General features: G+C 36.6%; 1 protein-coding gene across 1 annotated transcript; it reads right to left on the bottom strand.

Moving 5' to 3' along the window:
- Window positions 1–2: 2 nt before the first annotated feature.
- On the bottom strand, window positions 3–22,249 carry arhgef16 (Rho guanine nucleotide exchange factor (GEF) 16). The gene is made up of 15 exons (XM_056246777.1): window positions 22,109–22,249; window positions 19,415–20,008; window positions 17,743–17,794; window positions 16,119–16,279; window positions 15,651–15,707; window positions 12,759–12,919; window positions 7,972–8,124; window positions 7,717–7,846; window positions 6,281–6,355; window positions 5,733–5,825; window positions 4,400–4,554; window positions 1,376–1,525; window positions 957–1,024; window positions 702–803; window positions 3–145 (listed from the first exon to the last, which is right to left on the bottom strand). The coding sequence occupies exons 2-15, from the start codon at window positions 19,913–19,915 to the stop codon at window positions 6–8; spliced, it is 1,998 nt and encodes a 665-aa protein (XP_056102752.1). The 5' UTR covers window positions 19,916–20,008; window positions 22,109–22,249; the 3' UTR covers window positions 3–5.
- Window positions 22,250–22,522: the final 273 nt, after the last annotated feature.

Below are 22,522 nucleotides of genomic sequence, written 5' to 3'. Positions count from 1 at the left end.
TCCGCTCAGACGTCGGTCTCCTTGCGTAGTCGAGCCATGCGCTGTATGTTGTTCTCCATCGCAGTGCGGTTCGTGATCTGAGTGGCACAGCTGGCAGGAAACCAACCCCTCTCGCCATCTCTCATCCGCTCTCCATGACACCAACCTACAACACATAGAACAATTAAGTGAATGGCTATGTACACATGAGTCAGAGTATGTAAACAGCTCTGAGTAGAGGCAGAGTTGTCAACTCATACTTGTTATTCTGACAACGGCTGCATCCAAAATCGCTTGCTTGCTATATCAGTAGGCAAAATAAATTTCGTGACAAAAGAAAAATTTCCAAATTCACAGAACTCATAAGAGTAGACAAAAGGCACCAGGATAACCAACTTCTGAGATTCTGAAGTGAGCATTCGATGGACCCTTTACTATCCCATAAGGCAACAGGATAGGATTTGTGAATAGGAGTGAAGTGATGTAACTGATGCTGGTAGGGTAGGTCACATGATAATAACATGGCAAATGCAGTATGTCAAGAATATATACTATATAAAATGTACTTTTTTTGCGGTCGTAAAGTACTTACTTGTGCCAATAAGTGCCTACTTGAGAGTATGCAATTTCAGATGCAGCCAAAAAAAAGTGGTGTTATGAGGAGTAGGGTTAAATGCTCTGCCTGGTGTATGATTGAAATGACAGAAAGCCACCATGCTCACCGTCCAACTCCTGTGAAACGATGACCACTTCTGCCTGCTGCAGGCTCAGCTCATCTGGTGCTTTTGGCATATAGGCTTTAGTAGCTTCATATTGAGGCAGATCTTGGAAACCCCAAACAAAATTAAGTGCCAAAGTTATAAGGTGTGCATAACATGACTAGCTTAACCAAAAAGTGGTTTCCAAACTGCATTAATGTGCACAAAAATGAAGTTACAAGGCTTTTAAATGACATTACATTCATTGATCAGACTCACTATCATTAGCAATGCTGTTGCTTTGTTTGACATCACTGAGTCCTGTGACCCATCGAGCTTTGTCCAGCCTACAAAACATTTCAGAGCAATAATCTATCAGAATCAATCTGACACAAGTAAATAGGGCAAAAACAAAATATTATGGTCTAATATTTAGTGTAATCCTGGTGAAAAAGTTATAAAGTACTCTGTATAATTACCTAGTTAATATGGTTTAAAAAAAATAATCATGCATATATAGCCTTACACACACATTCACTAAGTGATACATTAGTTTCATGTTATGTTTAACCCTGTCTATAAGGCTTGAGTCATATTTGATGCATACATTTCTAGAGTCTAGATTATCAACATATTCAAAACTTGAACCCAAAAGTCGCATAAAAACAGGTGGATGGAAACAGCTATTGATAACTTACTTGCTTTCTGCAACGAATATCATCTGTTCACAACGGCCTTCGCTGTTGGGACTCATTATCAGTTTCAGATTGAGTTTGGAGTCTGTGATTTCCTCTTCCACCTCCACCTTCTCCACAGTGGCATAGTCCAACACAACATAACTCTCCTCACTAAATAAAAAAGGAGTGTTATAGATATACCAGCACCACCTAACCCTAACAGCCCATCACATAATGACGACGCAAATAAACCTTGAGGGGGTTGTCACCCAAAAGTACAATTTCTGTCATCATCTACTCACCCTAATGTCGGTCAAAACCCATAAAACTTTGGTTAATCTTCGAAACACAAATTCAGAGATTTTTTAAATGAAACCTGAGAGGTTTCTGTCCCTCCATTGAAAGTGCAGGTAACCAAAACTTTGAGGATCCAAAAAGGTCATAAGAGCAGCGCAAAATGAATCCATATCCATATCCCTTCTTGTGAAGAGATGTACAATAGCTTTATATGATCAGCAGATTTAATATAGGCTTTTATGTACATATAAAAAGCACACATACATATAGCACATCATCACATAAAGTAAATGAAATCTGTTCATCATATAAAGCGATCTTATCTCTTCACAAGACTAGCTCGATTCACATGGATTCGCTTTACGACTCCTTAGGACCTTTCAGGATCTTACAATTTTTGGTTACGACTTTCAACGAAAGGACAGAAACCTTACAGATTTTGTTAATAATATATTAACTGACGTTAATAAAGTGAACCAAAGTCTTATGGGTTCGGAATGACATGAGGGCGAGTAAATGATGACCATTTTCTAAGCCTTTAATGCAAGTTACTCCCCATTAACTGAAAGTGGCAAGGATCTGTCTACGTTTGGCAAATACTGATCAATAATATATGTTTACATTTTGAAATGACTAGATGAAAGTCAGTTTTTAATAAATAAATACATAAATAGGCTACATACAAGGCCAAATTTGTATTATTTGCATGTAGGACAATGTGTATTTCTCAGCAGTAAGAAGCATGTAAGAAGTTTGCAGTTTGCAACTTAATGATGTTGAAATGGTGTCTAAATAAGCTTATTGACAGCTGAAAGTATTAGCAAATTATCCTAAATATGTATTATACCAACACGGAAGGGGTCTTGAATTCTGAATGTTTGAATTCTGCAAGGCCAGATTTCAGTGCAGGATCGGTCATGTAAGAAACAAATCGATGATACGCTTCTGTTGAATTATTTAAAACTAATGCACATTTGTGCACATTAACTGCACAATTCAATCCAAGTATTGCGGGGTTGTTCGGCCCAAATAGACCCTGAATCATTCAAATAAAGAAATGTTAAAAATCACAGCTTCTTCGGAATGGTCCGAAATTTGGTGACTTTGTTGGTATTTGGTATATGAACACCCAAAAAAATTGGGGACAGGATGTGAACAGTCTAAGTGGTTGTAAAAAAAATAGTCACACTCAGGACCTTCGGGTCCAAATGGACCCCCATAGGAAATGAATGGGAAATTGGCAAAAATGTGAAAAAACATAGTTTTTTGGTGCGTACAATCTACAAATCAGCCACAATCCATAAAAAAAGCACACAACAGTGAAGGGGTGAATCTATAAAACATCAAGAGTGCAAAACAGACACATCCACACACACACACACACACACACACACTTTTATACACATACACACTCATAAATTCAGATTACATAAATCTGTTTTGAATTTTTAAAAATCACAGCTTAATCGGAATGTTACGAAACTAGGTGACTTTTATGGTATTAGGTATGTGAACACACAAAAAAATTGGGGACAGGATCTGAATAGTCTAAGTGGTTGTAAAAAAAATAGTCAAACTCAGGACCTTCGGGTTAAAATGGACCCCCATAGGAAATGAATGTGAAATTGTCAAAAATATGAAAACACAGACTATTCAAATAGAATAGTCTATTTGAATAGTCTAAGTGGTTGTAAAAAAATAAATAAAAATACTCACACTTAGGACCTTCGGGTCCAAATGACCCCCATTGGAAATGAATGGGAAATTGTCAAAAATATGAAAACAGTTTTTTTGTGCATACAATAAACAAATCAGCCAGAATGCAGAAAAAATGACTCAACAGTGAAGGGGTAAATCTCTAAAACATCAAGAGTGCAAAACAGACAGACACACACACACACACACACACACACACACACTGTATTATATATTTATAATACAGATTTATTATAAAGTAAAACTGGCACTTCAAATTACCATTTAAACCAACCAAACAAACAAAAAACTAGACAAAAATAGTCTTTGAGAATCTGTTATTATATTTTAAAAATCAACAACCTGAAAGAAAATTGGTATATATTTGCAAAAATCACTAGAATCCCCAAGCCTTTCTACAGAGAGCTGTAAATCCACTAGTGGTAAAAATGTGCTATTGCGTGATAAAAATGCTCAGTGTGTCCACCAGATGGCATCTATATTTTTTCAAAAATTGCTTTCATGAGGCCTAGGCTTCACTCTAAAATGTAATACAGCTTTGATAAAAAAAAAAAAAAAAAAAAAATCTATTATGTTCAATGGGAAAAAATGGGTCATAATCATTGCATAAATATTAATTATAAATCATAAAATATCTCAAAACACCAAAAAAGAAAATAATTTTTTTTATAAAAAACAAGTAAAAAAATAAAATAATGATTTTTTTTTTTTTAAATATGAATCCTGCCCGTTGGGTCCATTTGGACCCGAACACCCCAAGTGTGACTGTTAAACGAACAACCCCAGAGGGTTAATGTTGAATGATTCAGCAGTCCTGTGTCAATTAACCACGTTTGAATTCTGTGTACGTCAATGTTATGAACAACTTCCTATCGCCACGGAATAAGCGTCTTGATGAAAACAGCCCAAGCCACTGGAACTACTTCAGAAACAGTCACATGGAACTCGCATGTGGTCAACGGCAGAATGAATAACTGAAAAGAGTGCTGTGGTTTGACTGAGTGGACACTGAATGAAGTACGGCGGTCTGACCTCTTTTTCTTCGTGACGATGAGCACATCATTGAAGAGGAACAGGTAGAAGCTCTTGTAGCCGAAAGCCTTCCTGAAAATGCTGAGATCATCAGTGTACGCAGCCAGCTCGCCACTCTTTTTCAGCCAGCGAGATGACGACACTAACGGGAAAGGCTAAACACATACACGAAGTGTAAGAGACACACTACAGGATTATTAAAACAGTATGATAAAGATTAGGTTCGAGAAATAATCCTTTCTTTCTTAAAACACATCCCTGATCTCACGAGTTTGTCTTTGCACTCGTCTATCCAATTGACTTGCTCCACTTCTTCCGAACTCACTCTCATTTTCCAACCCTTTACCTCCATAAACTTGGGATGTAATGTTCACTTTTTAAGATCCAATCAATTCTAGATGCATAAAATCAATCAATTGTTTTCATGGTAAATTTATTTGGTAACACTTTACAATAAGGTTCATTAGTTCATGTTTTAACTAACATGAGCAAACAATGAATAACTGTATTTTTATTAACTAACATTAACAAAGATGAACTAATACAGTAACTAGTTAATGTAAGTTAATAAAAATACAGCTATTCATTGTTTGTTCAAGTTAGTTCACAGTGCATTAACTAATATTAACAAATAGAACATTAATATTAACATTAAGATTAATGAATGATGTAGAAGTATTGTTCATTCTTAGTTCATGTTAACTAAGGTAGTTAACTAATGATCCTTATTGTAAAGTGTTATTTATTCAGTCAGAAATAAGTCAAAGTGGTTGCAAAGGTTTTAGTTTTCTTATATTTAAAAAAATCTCAAAAGAATGCTGAAGTATTTTTGGGGGACAAAACCTGGAAACAAGAGCGTTTTATCCCTTCAGGCCCCATCGTCCTGAAGTCAATGGTTTTTTAAAAGGGTTTTTAGTAAAATGCTTGAAATAAGGTCTGCGGTGGTGAACACAAGCTCAAGATATATTCACGTTTTATTCTATGATATTCAATACATCAGTTATGCCCTCGTGTCATTTTAAAAGCTTTTGCTAGTCTTGATGATTAAAAAGTGGCGGCTGCAGAGGTTGTCGGGGACATTAGACGAGTTTTCCTGTTCAGGTGATGACGTTTGACAAAAGACAAAAGGTGTAAGAATCATAAGCTTACTCACAGACCTTATTTTCTGAAATAATCCAAAAAAGCCAATGGAAAAATAGTATTTGGTTTTTGTCGAGGGAAACGGGGTGATTACTGCAGAACCTTATATCAAAAACTCTGCCTCAACTGGGTCAGAAAAGTGAATTTCTTTCTTTAAATGTGTCCTTTATCAGCCACCTGCGCAAACACGTACCTTGATTTTGCCAAACTCCATCTGTTTCTGGATGGTGTACATCTGCTCCGTCCGCTCCATCCTCCGCGCTCCATCATTACAGTTCTTCACCAGCTGACAGGAGGAAAGAGAGAAAAAGCTCGAGAACTGAAAAACTGCTCAGGTACAGTACAATTTGTGCTACCAAATCATTTCTGAGAAACACTCATGAGCACTGTCATATTTTAGGCAACTGGAAGTGCAACAGTGACTGCCAAACTTTATTATATAGGGGTGAATTCAGGTTGATTGGGACACTTTTTGCCACTGAGATGACTCGATCAACCTGAATTCACCCCTATAATAAGTAAGCTGCACTTGAGTAACTTGTCGCTTCAACAATAGCATATATCAGTTGTTAACCACCGAGGTTTTGTTGAAATTTGTTTTGGAACAACAAAACGTTGGGTTATTTATCTAGTGGACATGACTCTAAACCAACTTTCACTCTTGTTAAGTAGACATCCAGACATTTTGAAAAGGTGTAGTTTTTCACATCCCGGGTTGATGGATAGAGAGTAGCACCATACCTTACTGATAGCTTTTAAAGCCCAACGGGCAGCATAGTATTCAGCTTTGTCGTGTGGGGTTTTCTGACAGATGGTCTGTGTAGGTATGGAGAGACAAACAAAATAGCACACAAGTTCAATACAAATTCTGAGGGTCTTCAGGCTCACTTGGAAATGACAAGTACCCTAGGTTTGCTGCAGTGTGCTATGCTGCTTTCTAGATGAACACCAGCAGCAGTTTATTACAGCCTACAAAATCATTCTCTGTGGCAGCACGTCAAGGATAAAATACATAAAGCATTCATTAGATTCCTCATTTACAAAACATTAGCCAAACAAATCATTCATAAAACCATGCGTTTGTAAATTAAGTTTGGATGAATTAAGATAAAATCGTTTTTTAATTGCTCACCAAAGCTACATTTATTTGATCAAACACAGTAAAAACGGTAATATTTAGAAATTTTAAAAAGTGCTTTTTTCTATTTTAATGTTTTAAAATGTCATTTATCCCTTTGATGGAAATCATTCTAATGCGGATTTGGCGCTCAATTATTATACATTTTTTTTATTGGTGCTCAATTTTAAAAAAAGTCTCTTATTATTTTCTCAATGTTGAAAACGTTGTTTTTAACTGTTTAACACTTTTTGGGAAACCGTGAAACATTCATGAGCTTTTGATTGGTAGTGCAGCACATTCCCTAAAAATATTAAGCAGCTGTTGATAAACATTAAAAATGGTAACACTTTACAATAAGGTTCATTAGTTAACATTAGTTAACTACATTATGAACTAATAATGAACTGCACTTTAATCTTTGTTAATGTTAATTTCAACATTTATTAATACTTTATTCAAATCTTGTTAACATTAGTTAATGCACTGTGAACATGAACAAACAATGAACAGCTGGATTTTTATTAACTAACATTAACAAAGATTAACATGAACTGACATGAGCAATACATTTGTAACTGCTGTGTTTGTTAGTTAATACATTAAATAATGTTAACTAATCAGAATCAGAAAAAAGCATATTAAAATGTTTTTTGAAGGATCATGTGACACTGAAGACTGGAGTAATGGCTGCTGAAAATTCAGCTTTGCATCACAGGAAAAAATAACATTTCAAAATATATTCAAGTGGAAACGGTTATTTAAAAATGTAACAATATTTACAAATAACAAAAAAAAAAATTTCTTCTCTATTTCTTATCAAACAAATGTCTTGGTGAGCATAAAATACTTCTTTCAAAAATCTTATTTATAACTTTTGACCAGTAGTGTATTCCATAAGACTAACTGCAATAATGCAATCTTTAGTTTATTCACTAGCCATAAACAACCATCTTATGGCTGTTTGCAAAGTGAAATGAGAAAAGCGAGATTTTATTCCAATTTCCAAACTCATAAACTCATATAAAGCTGTTGGTAACAGGAGAAATGTGTCTCTTACGTCCAAGAGAAGTGGCAGACGGGTAACTCTCTGCATGGGTAAGATGAGGAAGGAGATCATAGGCAAACCTCCACACTCTTCACTGCCTTCAATCTGCTTCAAACTCTCTCGAAACGCAGTGTTGCTTGACCTAAAACACAAAAATACATCACAGGCCACCACAATGAATTCCACCTAAACACTTTTTTCCAATCTATAGCGCTTTGGTAGCATCTGCTGTTTATTTAATACTGTACTGCGTGTATTGGCACTTACAGTAGTTTCTGGAGCGTTCTCTGCTGGAAAGTCTCATTGGAACAATACACAATATACGGCTCAAAGTGGTGAGTCGCATGATTCTGCACTATATCACTGATGTCCTGAATCACAGGGTGTTTTTGGTGACGCTTTTCCAGATCTTCAAAAAACCTGAGAAACATTAGATATGGTGTAGAGAGTTCATTAAAAATATGTGGGTCATTCTATGCAAAGTGTTGCAAACCATGTCAAAATAATACCATATTTACAAATAAAAGTAAATAATTATTAGGTGATAGAAATAAATAAATAAAAAATACTAGGATGTGAACCTGTTTTGAGCCTAACTCGAACCAGACCACCAGGGGGCGTAAAAGCAACATGTAACTCTCTACTCCACACCCTCTTGTGTGTTTTTTTGTTGTGAGGAGAAACTTTTAGTATAATTGTAAAAACGTCAACATTTGGGTCATGGTGCAACGTACCTATTTGCTTTAAATTATTTACTGATTTTTTAAATAAAGTAACATGAGGATACAATTTATATTCTTAGTAATATTTCAAGATGAACACTTACTGGACTGAAGCAAGGTTAGGCTTAGCCTACATCATCCATGATTTTGTTAGGAAAATCTTGTTAAAATGATAGTATCAAATATGATACATCAGGCTTATGAGGGTTTCTACATCTCCCAGTCATCATTGTATTGCATTTGTATGTTTTGCTCGCAGAATAGAAATCCCCAGAGCTTTGATGCAGTCAAAAGTGGGCCTTCTAAATAGAGGTGTTTTTCCTCCCCAGGTATGAGCTCCATATTTTTCCTATATCATACTATATAAGCCATGAAAGACTGATGCATCAGCCACAAAACAAGTTTTTTTCTTTTTTTATTCTGTCTAAAGGTTAAATGACCCTTCAAATATATTGGCATGACCCCAACCTGAGTTCAATCTGGTCTTATTTGATATTTTATGTTAATTCCTGTTCTGCACCATGTTTTTTAGTCCTTTGTAGTTTTTTTTTTTTTAATTATTGTTGACAGTTTTATTGTTCATAAGAGTGTTTCTAATGCTCCTTGTCTGGTGTTGTCCTTTGTTGGAGGTTTCGTTGAGGTTCTCTTTTCTGCTCCCTGGTTTTCTCGTGTTTACTTTGGTTGTTATTGTTATTATTTTAATAGAGTTCTCCAGCACATGGATCCTGGCTTGACTCATGTCTGAAAGCACTCTGCGACAATACCAGTCAAAAGTTTGGACACACCTTCTTATTCAACGGTTTTTCAACATTGTATATTATACTGTATATTAATACTGAAGACACTGAAATTATGACACAACAAATATGGAATTATATAGTCCACAAAAAGATGTTAAATAACCCAGAATATGTTTTATATTTTCAATTCTTCAAAGTAGCCACCTTTTGCTTTGATGACCGCTTTGAACACACTTGGCATTCTCTCAGTCAGCCTCATGAGGTTGTCACCTGGAATGGTTTTCCAACTATCCCAGTTCTCAACAGTTCCCAGAGGTGTTGATTACTTTTCCTTCTCTCTCCGGTCAAACTCATCTCAAACATCTCAATTGGATTTAGATTGGTGGTTGTGGGAGCCAGGTCATCTGGTGCAGCATCACTCTCCTTGGACAAATAGCTCTTACATAACCTAAAGGTGTGTTTGGAGTCACTGTCCTGTTGGAAAACAAATGATGGCCCTACTAAGCGCAAACCAGATGGATGGCATGTCACTGCAAAATGCTGTGGTAGCCTGGTTAAGTTTGACTAAGTCACTTACAGTGACAGCAAAGCACCTCCACACCATCAGACCTCCTTCTCCATGCTTCACAGTGGGAGCCACACATTCAGGAACCATCCGTTAACCCTCTCTACGTCTAACAAAGACTCATCAGATCAAAGGACAGTTTTCCACTGATTTAATGTCCATTCTTGGCCCAACAAGTCTCTTGTACTTGTTGTTCTTCCAAAGTAAGAAGCTTTTATGTGGACTGTAATCTGAGGTGCTGTGAATAGGTGGTTTCTGAGGCTGGTAATTCTAATAAACGTATCCTCTGCAGAAGTAGCTCTTGGTCTTTCTTTCCTCATGAGAGCCAGTTTCTTCATAGCGTTTGATAGTTTTTGGCGACTGCACTTGGGGATACATTTAAAGTTCATGAAAGTTTTCGGATTGATTGACCTTCATTTCTCAAAGTAACAATGGACTGTCTTTTCTCTTTATTTAAATGAGTGTTTCTTTGCATAATATGGATTTGTAGTAGCACTAATAGAGCCATTGACTCTACACAAGACCACTGATGGTCTAAAGCACATTAAGAAGGCAAGAAATGTCACAAATGAACTCTTGACAAGCCACACCTATGAATTGAAAACCATTCCAGGTGACTACATCGTGCATCTGATAAGAGAATGCCATTAGTGTGCCAAGCTGTCATCAAAGCTAAACGATAGTCAAACTTTACACTATCACTTTGAATCTAAAGCTGTCACGCACAAAGACTTCAGGAAAATTAAAATAAATAAAGTAAATAAAATGGAATTATTGAGTATTGACCACTTGGCTGATAAGTTTGTAAGATAATATATGGTTTGACTTGAATTGCAAGAACAAAGCTACATAATTCCATACATGTTCTTTCATAGATTGTACATTCATACTGAAGACAGCCAATGTTGAAAATAATAAAAAATAAAGGAAACCACTGAAGGAGAAGGTGTGTCCAAACTTTTGACTGGGGTGTCACACAAGACCCACACTAAATGATTGTTTGAGAAGAATGGACTTCTCCTAAGAGACTAGCTTAACCGCTGGCTCACCTGAACACGGTTTCATTTCGCATCAGTTACTTGCCTCTATTTTCTATGGAAGCTTGTTTCCACCACAGAATAAAAAATAAAAAAGGCAATTGCTACGTTTTATCTCACAATTCTGACTTTTTTTCTCACAATTGCGAGTTTACATCTCGCAATTCTGACAAAAAACAAAACAAAAAACAAAACAGTAATATTGTGAAATATTATTAGAATTTAAAACAGCTTTTTTTTCTATGTGAATATATAGTAAAGTGTAATTTATCCCTGTGATTTAAAGCAGAATTTTCAGCATCATTACTAAATTCCCACGAGTTCACACTTACATACAATTAGACTAGAGGGAGGAAAGTTTAATGCGTATTTTGCGTGCTGTCCGGGGCTCCGAGCTCGGAGTTTGGCCCGAACCCAAAGTACTCCCCCCTGTATGTAAATGGTTAGGACTAGAAGAGTGGAGAAGGGGTGGTGGAGGGGTGCTGCTAAACTGTCAATGGATTGAGGTGAGACTGCTGAATATATATACACCTCTTATCTGATTGCGGAGTGCTCTCCACCCGTGCTAATTATCTGAACGTGCTCCTCCCGAACTTTGTTAATAGAACATCATTTCTTCAGTGTCACATGATTCTTCAGAAATCATTCTAACATGATGATTTGATGCTCAAGAAATATTTCTCATTATTATCAATGTTGAAAGTCAGATTCTGAAACTCGCAATTCTGACTTTTTTTCTCAGAATTGCATATTTATATCTCTCAATTCTGACTTTATGACACGCAATTGCAAATTTATAAATCACGCATTTCTGACTTTATATATCTCGCAATACTGAGAAATAAAGTCCCAATTATCTTTTAAAATGTTTTATTCTGTGGCAGAAACAAGCTTAAATAATACAAAAAAAGGTAATACAAAGTTTAATTGTATTTAAGCTATTTGTGAGATATGCATATCAAACAGAACATTTTAAGTATGTTCTTTATTATCTATAAGGGCAACTCCCAGACTGGAAGGAATCACTCCCACAGTCAAGCTAATTTAGTGTGCTTGTTTCATAAACAACACCAAACTGCATGACACAACATGTTTCGAAACTTTAGTATATATTACAGCCACTTTACTTTAGTCTATAGAGCCACACCATACAATGCTTACAGCAGAACACATGCACAGCTTCTGGGGAAACAGGTATAAAGTTTCATTGTAAATGTGTGCAAGACCATGTTTTGAGAAACATGAATCCAGGCAGCAGCAAGCTGCTTAACCAGTTCAACTAGCATGTTTGAACACGTCCAGCAGTGCATTTACTGCACTCAGGTCTGCTGGAAACTCCTGCATACAGTTTTTTAATGGCCTGTATTAGATCTGGCTCAGAAAGGTGCTGAACCAGTAATTCCACTATTAATGTTACTGTATTGTTTTATATCTAAAGCTGTCATCCTCAAAGACTTCAGGAAAATTAAAATAATCACAGATGTTTATGCCACCCTAAAATGAGAAGAAACAAACCATATGAGATAGAAACTAACTTGTGTTGAGTAAATAAAATGGAATTATTGGCCACTTGGCTGATAACTTATTGGCCACTTGTAAGATAATATATGGTTTGACTTAAACTTAAAGAACAATTGTCTGACTGTCACTATTGAATATGATCAAATCAGATTTAAGAAACCGAATCACACTCTCGACATGCATATTCTAAAAACCTTTACTACTACAATCAGATGTTTATCTACAATGCTTCACAATAAGACATCATGCTGCAAGAGAATGACCTGCACTTGAAGAAATAATATTAAAGTCGCAAACCGGAAGTAGCAACAGATTTAATATATAAGATTATAGAACTCCTTAAAAAACAGTTTCTAGATTGTATTTCTCAACAGTCGTCGTATCAATCCATATTAGAATTTAGAACATAAGAGGATATTTCTACCATTTGATCCATATTAAAATTTAGAAGGTAAGAGAATGTTCATACCGTTTGCTGACTTCCTGGATGACAGATATGTTGGAGAACAGGTGATGGTGTTCCGTTGCTGTCATGGTCTTTTTCAAATCTGCACTGTCCTTAAAATGACGCACCAGGATGCTTACACTGTGCTGGTAGGAAAACTCTGATGTGATGATTTCAAAGATGGCCTGCACAAATACAGAGACACAATATGAACGGTTTATTACCGGTACACAGGTATTACAAAATACTGAATAGGTTGTATAACTTATGCTGATCTTTTCCCCTCAAATGCCAGGAACAAGATGCCAGGAACCAATAGACTGATGTGATGTAGAAACATCAAGAACGTCTAAGAATCGTTCATGATAAAAAGAGGATTCTATGAAGAAGAACCTGAGGTAAAAGTAAGTTGTTTAATAAAAGAAGGAAGAATAAAGAAGAAAAGGAAAGAAGAAGAAGGAGAAGAAGAAGAAGAACGTTAAGAACGTGCTAATGTGCAGATGAAGTTAGTCATTTAAACAATTAATATTTGGCACGTGACCAACTGGCCCAAGTTGTGTTGTGAACTTGAATGCACCTCAGGTCATGTGGGTTAAGGAGAAGTGTGCTTTTCTAAGTGGCAGACCTATGATCTCCACCCACTGGATAACGAAACCACACAGACTTACTGAAGGATGACCTGAACCATATGTTGAGACAATATCATATGCAGTACTAAGAACTATAAGAGACCTGCCGTGTTTCTTTTACTCTCCTGAAGAGACTTCTTTTATCCACTAAAACATGTTTAAAGAGAAGTTGAAAGTTAATGGCCTAAAAGCTTTAGGAATGAATGGCTTTTCCACGAAAATACACAACACAGCCTCATTGAAGGCAGCAGGTGGAACAAAAGAGCAGGTAAGAGTCAGATGTCTGGGTGTGTCTCTGTGTGGAGTGCACGAAGTGAACTTTAGTATTTACACAGCCGTGTGAGTACACATATACTACAGCCATCTGACGATGACTACATGAAATGACTTCATTTACTAGTGCTAGTCATATTGGCCCAAAATATATTTGGATACACTGATAACTTGTCATTTTATTAGATTGGTCTTTCTCAATCATGTTTCCTGAGGACTCCAAACAGTGCATCTTTTGGATTTAACACACCTGAACCGACGATTAGCTCATTGGTGGAGCTCTTAATGAACTGAACTGGGTCAAATGGAAACATCCAAATTGTGCTACATCCAATTTTGCAAAAACCTATATTCAGTCTCCCAAAACTACATGGAAACATGTTTTTTTTTTTTATTGTAAAAGGTATGTTTGAAGCAAAAACAACATCACATCAGCAAAACACCACCATACCCACGGTGATGCATCGTGCTGGCAGCATAATGTTTTGGAGCTGCTTTTCTTAAAGGATTACTTCACTTCAAAATTAAAATTTTCTGATAATTTACTCACCCCCACGTCATCCATGTCTTTCTTTCTTCAGTCGAAAAGAAATTAAGGTTTTTGAGGAAAACATTCCAGGATTTTTCTCCATATAGTGGACTTCAATGGTTATCATGGGGTTGAAGGTCCCAATTGTAGTTTCAATGCAGCTTCAAAGGCTTTACATGATCCCAGCCGAGGAATAAGGATCTTATCTACTGAAACGATCAGTAATTTTTTTTATTATATATATATATATATATATATAAATATATATACTTTTTAGCCACAAATGCTCGTCTTGCACGTCCACAAATTCACACATTACATAATCACGTTAAAAAAGGTCAGGCGGTAACCTGAAGTAGGCGAAACATGTAGGGTAGGGCGAAAAGCTCCATCTCATTTTCTCCTCCAACTTCAAAATCGTCCGATTTTCTGTTTTACCTTTTGTTTTATTTTATTGTAAAGGGCGTTTGATTTAGTCTTTGCACGTTCGCTTTGTAAACACTAGGTCGGTACTTCCACCTGGCGTGGCGCATCGCAGAGCTAGTGCAAGACGAGCATTTGTGGTTAAAAAGTAAATAAATTAAAATGTTTTTTAATGACCGATCGGTTTGCTAGATAAGACCCTTATTCCTCGGCTGGGATCGTGTAGAGCCTTTGAAGCTGCATCGAAACTACAATTTGGACCTTCAAACCACTGATAACCGTTGAAGTCCACTAAATGGAGAAAAATCCTGGAATGTTTTCCTCAAAAACCTTAATTTCTTTTCGACTGAAGAAAGAAAGACATGAATATCTTGGATGACGTGTGGATGACTAAATTATCGGGAAATTTTAATTCTGAAGTGAACTAATCCTTTAAGCTGGAACTGAGGCTTTAGTAAAGGTGGAGGGAATCATGAATAGCTCCAAGTACCAGTCGATTATGGCATCTGCTAGAAAGCTGAAAATCAAGAGAACTTTCACCTTTCATCATCACAATGATCCAAAACACATCTAAATCAACAAAATAATGGCAACAGCAAAGAAAGATTAATGTTTTGGAATGGTCCCAGCCAGAGACCAGACCAGAATCTGTGGGGTGACCTGAACAGGGCCGTGCAAATGCACTTTATCAGATCTGAAAGTTGGGTAACACTTTAGTTACACGTTGCTACATGTACTTACTATAGTAATTCACCTTAAAAAAAAATGTAACCAAACATTGTTGCAAAGATATATTCCCAGGTCAAGATGAGCCAAGCTGATAGACTCCTATCCAAATAGACTAATAAAATCAAGGGTGCTTCAACTAGGTATTAGTTCAGGGGTGTGCAGGTAGTTATTTCAAGTTTATTCTTCTTTTTTTTTGTCTGAAATTTGTCACTTTGGTTTTCGGTGGCATTGCATAGCTTGTCAATTTTGCATTAAAGGTGCAAAAGTTCTGATTTGATTTATATTTGTTTCATTTTTTACATCACAAAAACCAGTGAACATGCCGAGACTCACTTCTTGTCTTTTGCGTTCTTCAGAAGAGATGATATCCAAAATGCCCAAATCCTTCACCTAAGTTTGAAATAAGACAATAAAAGTACTTATTAGTTCTTATAAGCCTAGTTATTTTGAATTAATAAATGCATTTTCCCCATTTTTGTCCTAACTTGAAACAATTCATAAAATTGGTTAAGTCAAGTCAGTCACCTTTATTTACATAGCGCTTTTTACAAAACTGATGGTTTCAAAAGCAGCTTTACAGTGATAACAGGAAAATAATGCAGAAAAGTTTGTTTCTGCTGTACAGCAGATTTAGAAGAAAATAGCGTTATAGTCCAGCTTAAGTTAGTTCAGTGATTAAGTCTCTAAATGTTGTGTTACTGGCAGTATTTCACAGCCACGGCATTTTCTCCCTTCACAGAGGTTTCAACCACAGCTTGATCTAAAGCGAGCAACTCTTCAACAGCATTTGACCCTCATCACCTGTTGTAGTTGACTCCATGTCATGTACGCTGCCCTGTAGTTCTTCACCACAATGCCCTGATCCTCCTCTGGTGGCTCGGTCGGTGTGAACTCATCATCCTCGGTGCTCAGGTTATTGGCGTTCAGACCTCGCTCCCTTATTTCCTGGTAAAAGCGCGGATCTATAAGAGAACGATGCACAACTTACAACTTGCTGTAGTTCAGACCACAGCTTCTCCTGTTTTGTTTTTTGTTTTTTTGACAAGCACTAGTACAGTACAGTTGTCAAGCCTACAGTACAGGAGAAAATGAACTGTCAAAATATGTCAATATCTAGTTTTTATTTTATCTTATGATTCACAACAAATATTTCCATTTTTACAATCGCTAGGACACATTTCTCAATACTTGGGTCACTTTTTCAAAACTCTTCACACAATGAAACAACAGTCTATGTGGGCTAAACTGTGAATTATTTATCATTGCTTTAGCACAAAATGAATTTAATGACTTTATCATTTAAATGACTGAATTCACATTTCTCTCTTAAACACAACCACCGGCAAAACTCTATATACCTACAAGGCCAATTTGCATGTTTACATACTCTTTTCAAAACTGTTAAACTTAAGTTCGAAACCTAACATAATACAAAATTGAATAAGACAGCAATTTGTTGCATTTACAGTAAAAACATATTGAAATATTTTCTGAATCTAAAAAAAATGTATGAAGTGTTTTGGTTTAGTTTTAGTGCATTTTGAATTAGATGAACTAATTCAGGTTGAAAGTTGGTTAGGAGAGTTTTGAAAAAGTGACCCAAGTCTTGAGAAATGTGTCCTAGCGATTGTAAAAAACTGTAAGAACAGTTTTGGCCGTTAAAAGTTGTACAACAATCCCTGAGGGAGAAACATTCCATCTCATTTTATTTATGCGTTTTCAAACCAAAATCTAATTTCTTGGAAGTCAAACTGCATTTATAAGTACAATAGTGACACAGAATGAAGTAGAAAGTTAAAGGTCCATATAGGCAAATTAGAATGTTGGTTCGACAACTTCATCACTTTGCATATGCGTACAGTGCTTTCCTGGTGACCCACTGCTGTGCACATTTTCTCTGTTTCCCTTATTTGACACACTCAGTTCAATTCATGGAGCTCTTTCCGGTCACACTTTATATTAGGCGTCTTTAACTACTATGTACTTACATCAAAAAATATGTACAATGTGCTTATTGTGTTCATGTGGTATTGCAAAACATGTTTGCTGCAGGTTTGGTGGTCTGAGTAGGTTTAAGGGTGGATTAAGAGGTAGGGGAAGGGTCAACAGTATTATTATAATTATAATTACTGAAATTGATTACAGATTTAATTACATGCAGGTATTTTTTTTTTAAATAAGTAAATATTTATAAGTAATACAAGTAAATATATATGTGCATTGTACCAAATGGTTAGTTTAAATGTTAGTACACAGTAGCTAAAGACACCTCATATAAAGTGGGACGCTCTTTCCTACCAAACTAATGATCTGAATCAGGTATGTTAAATAAAGAGTAAGACGAGAGACAAAAATGTGCAGAGCAGTGTGTCCCCGGGACCGGAGTTGAGAACCAATGTCTAGGGAACAACAGTGAAGAACAAACCATCTTTAAATGAGCCAGCATGTTTTCTGTTCCTCATCCTCCCCAATGTTCTCTGTGAGGAAACACAGCATATGACAATGTGATATCAAAAAAACCTTATCTCTGCGTGCTTAAAAATGTAAAAGGTTCTTTGATATTTGATAACTTGAGAATTATTACCACTCTTAGTTTATCTTATCTAAATTGATGACATTCCACATAAACATCCCATGAAATTACAAAAACTCTTTTAATGGTTTGAATGAAAACAGATTTTTTTTTTTACTGACAGAACAGCATGAATGGAAAGCTATATTTAACATTGCTATAATCCTGTATAAAACTGAGTTTGATTAGGGCTTTTTACATTTGAAGTAGGTAACCCTGGGTCATTGTAAACTGAACCCTGGGTTATCTTGCTTCACGTTTCACACTGATCATAATTTACCTAGGGTTAACAATTAATCCTGGGTATTCATAAGATGCAGTTTCACACTGTACAATCCTAAACCCTGGTTTAATGTCCTTATTTGCGGTTCACTGATTTGAACATGTCTACATACTAAACGCTTTACTATCAAGATATACTGAATAGACTTTTCGAACTATAAAAGGGTCTCTTTTTCACTCTAACTGTCACGTTTTCTATCATCATTTGATACGTTTCCTCTCATACACTTAAAGGCCCCCTGAAATCAAAATGTAAGTTTTTTAGCTTTTAGTATGAATATGATACCCTTAAGGTTATGAATAAGGTGGTGTGTTCCAAAACAATGACAAAATTAGCATTTAGGAGATATAAGCATTCAAAACTTACAGTCTCTCACTTCTGCTAAAATGGATCACAGATTTTTATGACATCACCCTGACTTCAGCATCTCATCACATCTTCTGTCTAATCAAATGCTCTGTAGAATCTAAAGCGTCCCGCCCCCTATGCTATAAATACCACCTGGCCAAAGCGAACGTTGACACATCACGGAGCAATATGGGTTGGAGATGTGTGTTCGGCTGCTCAAACGCTCGAGTTTTACTCCGTTGTCCAACTGTACGTTGGTTAAGAATGAAATGGCTAGAATTTATTCAGACCTCTACTATTGAATCCAACGTATCATCAGCGCTTAGATTAGCTTCCAACGTGCTGTCAAGTACGACTTGCAGTCTGTGAGGTAAACTAAACGCTATTGGCTATTTGAAAAGGGGGAGGAGCCATTCAATATGTCCCACCTTAGCTTCCCGTTTCAGTGGAAATTACGTCAATGCATCATACAAAGCTGCGCTTTTGCACTTCAGTGGGCCTTTAATTTACCGTTTAAATACAAAGCGCCGTGTTTCCGTGACTGTCCAAAGCACGTGAATATGAGGCATGCGATTGGTTGTCTGTTGCCAAGCGTCTAGCTGTAACATTCTAACATCGGATAGTTTCACACTGTACAAGTTTGCCACCGTAATGAGGGGTTAACAGCACAAAAACAGTGCAGGGTTTCATAATCCCGGAGTAAAAAGCTATGCTAACCCCGCTTCTAAATTACAAGTGTGAAACGTTCCTTTACCCGGGGTTAAAAGCGGTGTTTAGAACGGCGATAACCCAGGGTTAAGCGCAGTCTGAAAAGCTCTGTTGTGAATTCAACAAACTACATTAATTCAAAAGCATCCAAGTGATAACAGAATAATCTGAGAGGAGGACACTTGCCTTGCGTCCCGATTTGTGTGCTTGCTTTTGGTTGGCCGCCTTGGCTTCACTGACCAGTGTCAGCGTTTCTGTTTGGAGTTCGGTTGGCAAAGCATCAATATTCAAACTGGTGACTGCAGCACGGTAGGACTGATTCCTGCGGTTTCTCCTCAGCGAAAACCCATCACCTGCATCGCTGTCATAGTCCTCCCAGGAGATATCCGTGGCCTGCAGGGAGACGGGCAGGGTCACAACGGTCGTGTGGTGGCGGTTTTTTGGGCGGCTAGTCACAGCCAGGTTCTTGGGAATGAGCTGTTGAGTGCCCAGCTTCCGAGCTGCATTACTCTGAGTGCTGAGCACTACAGTTCTCCTATCATCTTCTGGTGAACTGACAGTGGACAGGTTGATGCTCGAAGCCGAACGACCTGGAGGCTGGTCCAGCGTAAGGGCTGAGCTGAAATAGCCCCCCGGAACAAGAAGAGACTTGTCACCCATGGAGCCATCAGATTTTCTGTTAGACATGGTACCTTTACTTGGTTTCCTGTTTGGCTGGTTGAAAGTGTTTTTCACTTATAGAACATCAGCTTGGGGTTCACATTAGACCACTGCCAAAACCTGTAACAACAGAGATAGATTGTTGGTGGCCGATCTGAATTCTGACTTATGATGCAACTTGAATCATAATAACACCTTGTTGGTTCGTTGGCCAGAGGAGAACTGGCCCCCCGCCCCCGACTGAGCCTGGTTTCTCCCAAGGTTTTTTTCTCCATCCTGTCACCTGATGGAGTTTTGTGTGCCTTGCCACTGTCGCCTCAGGCTTGCTTATTTGGGGACACTTAATATTCATCAGAAATGATTGATCTGACTGTACTGACACTATTGTATGAGAACGGAACTAAGCTGGATGATGACTTTTTTTTCTTTTCTTTTTTTGCAGAACTGCTTTATAGATGAAATGAACTTATTTAATAATTGATGAGAATTATAACAGACCTGAATCAACACTGAACTGACTTCAGATGAACAACAGTTGAAATGCATCATTTTCCTGTTAACAAAGCAACTGATGCAACTAATGCCTATTCGCCAGCCTTTTTCATTCAACAAAGTACTTAATGAAAAGAAATGTTATTATGAACTAGATTTTGCTTATACTGTTTAATATAAATACCATCTAAAGTTAATGCAGCAACATATCTAGCTTTTCACTCCGAAAACAAAAGAAACCATTATTACATAGGCCTAAGTATTTTTTTAGACATTAATTATATTAGTGATAAATCAGCATACACTTTAAACAGTATAATAAATAATACCATAAACACACACACAAAACTATACACACACACACACACACACACACACAGTCAAGTCACGTTTATTTATATAGTGCTTTATACAATAAAGATTGTTTCAAAGCAGCTTCACATTAATAAACAGGAAAATAACAGTGTTAATGTTATAAAATCCATCAATTATGAAACAAATTCAATTTCAGCTGTAAAGCAGCTCTACAAAAGGTAAAAGTGTCATTATTCAGTTCATTGTTAATTCAATTAAGTTCAAAACAGTGTCAATGTTGCAAAATTAGTGTCATTCTCCAGCTCAATTCAGTCCAAATTTTGTTCTCATCCGAGTGTCAGTGCATTAAATCGATTACTGAATACTAATTTTCTTCTAAAACTTTAAAAAAGTATCAAATAATATATTTATGTACAAATAATATATGAAAAAATATATACAATCTTATGATGAGAAATATTTTATGATGAGTAATGAGAATTATGCAATAGACATGTCTTTCAGTTGTATGCCACACCAATGTGGGTTTTATTTTAAATTTTAGTTCACAGTCTGAGTCTCCCTGTTCTTGTGCATTGCAAATAAGAAAAATATGCTGCATGTAGATCTGTTTATTTATTTTATATGTTTCAGCATTGCCAAAGCATGATACTGCCACTGCCGCTAATAACACTGCCTGTTATTTTTCCAGGAACCCTGTCTCGCATCTGCTTGGAATGTCCCTTGATCACGGAAACAGGTGCAATCATAAAAAATCAAGGGAAATATTTGTAAAGCCTTGCATAATAGCCTCACATAAACAAGCAATTATGCCACTTGGGCAACAGAATTAGTTCAGTTGCCATTTACACTAAAAAATAAAGGTTCCAAAAGGTGCTTTTCACAGCAATGTCATAGAATAACCATTCTGGGTTTGGGTTTCTCAAAAGAACCTTTCAGTGAACATTATTGTAACTTCTTTTTCTCAGTGTGAAGATGAAGAAAATTTTAATAATATGAAGATCTTTTATTCCCCCTCCAGTGCAAAGAAACTTTTGTGCAATGCAAAGCTTCCATGGATGTTAAGGGAACCATAGATACCAACAAAAAAACATTTTTGTACAGCTTGACATTATCAAGTAGCCTGTGTTAATGGCACATGGGGTCAAAATTACATACGCTTATAACATTATCAAAATGTAATAAAAAGTCCAAACTGTTGGTCTGACTGAACTTTGTTCTTCAGAGACGTCTTGACATAGCATAACGTTGGATAAAACTATATAGACACGGCGGGAATCTTTTAACACACATTACTGCTCGCAGTCACCTGAATAAACAACTCAACTGCATTTCACGCCCGGACAGACTTTCTCAAAACAACAGCACTTACAGTCTGTTTAAAGGTCATACATAAATAATGGATTGACTTACCCGGCTAATTTCACATGCAGTGTGCTTTTAAAAGTGTGAAGATTTCAGATTTCCCTGCCTACACGGACCCAGAACATATTATATATATATATATTTAGCAGACCTTCAACACATTCCTACGCCGTCTCTGTATTACAACGCAATACGTCACTCCAGGTGAGCCGAGAGAAACACCCACCGGTGATTGAGCTTATACTTCCTCAAACTCTCACACATTGCAGAATCTTGAAAACTTAATTATTTTCGGACAAATTAGATTTTAATTTGAGCACTTGAGACCAGACCGAATATGTGTTTAATTTAATTGTACATGTATTTTATAATCTACCGGTTTTCCAGTAGCGTACTTCAACGGCAAATATGCTCATTGCGTCATCTGTTGGTGAAGTTTGACACTACATCAACACTTCGTTA

Source organism: Rhinichthys klamathensis, unplaced genomic scaffold (assembly GCF_029890125.1).
Source record: "Rhinichthys klamathensis goyatoka isolate OS25496 unplaced genomic scaffold, OSU_Roscu_1.1 h1tg000040l_1, whole genome shotgun sequence".
Classification (NCBI taxonomy): Eukaryota; Metazoa; Chordata; class Actinopteri; order Cypriniformes; family Leuciscidae; genus Rhinichthys; species Rhinichthys klamathensis.
This window is presented reverse-complemented; position numbering and strand designations above follow the sequence as displayed.

Bases quoted from the DNA above. Each gene is read 5' to 3' on its own strand.
- arhgef16 (XM_056246777.1), bottom strand. From the start codon at position 19,915: ATGTCTAACAGAAAATCTGATGGCTCCATGGGTGACAAGTCTCTTCTT. The intron at 17,795-19,414 runs GCAAGTGTCCTC...GTTTCCTCACAG, and splicing joins CACACAAATCGGGACGCAAG to AGAACATTGGGGAGGATGAG. The intron at 12,920-15,650 runs GTGAGTCTCGGC...GTATTTGTGCAG, and splicing joins AAGAACGCAAAAGACAAGAA to GCCATCTTTGAAATCATCAC.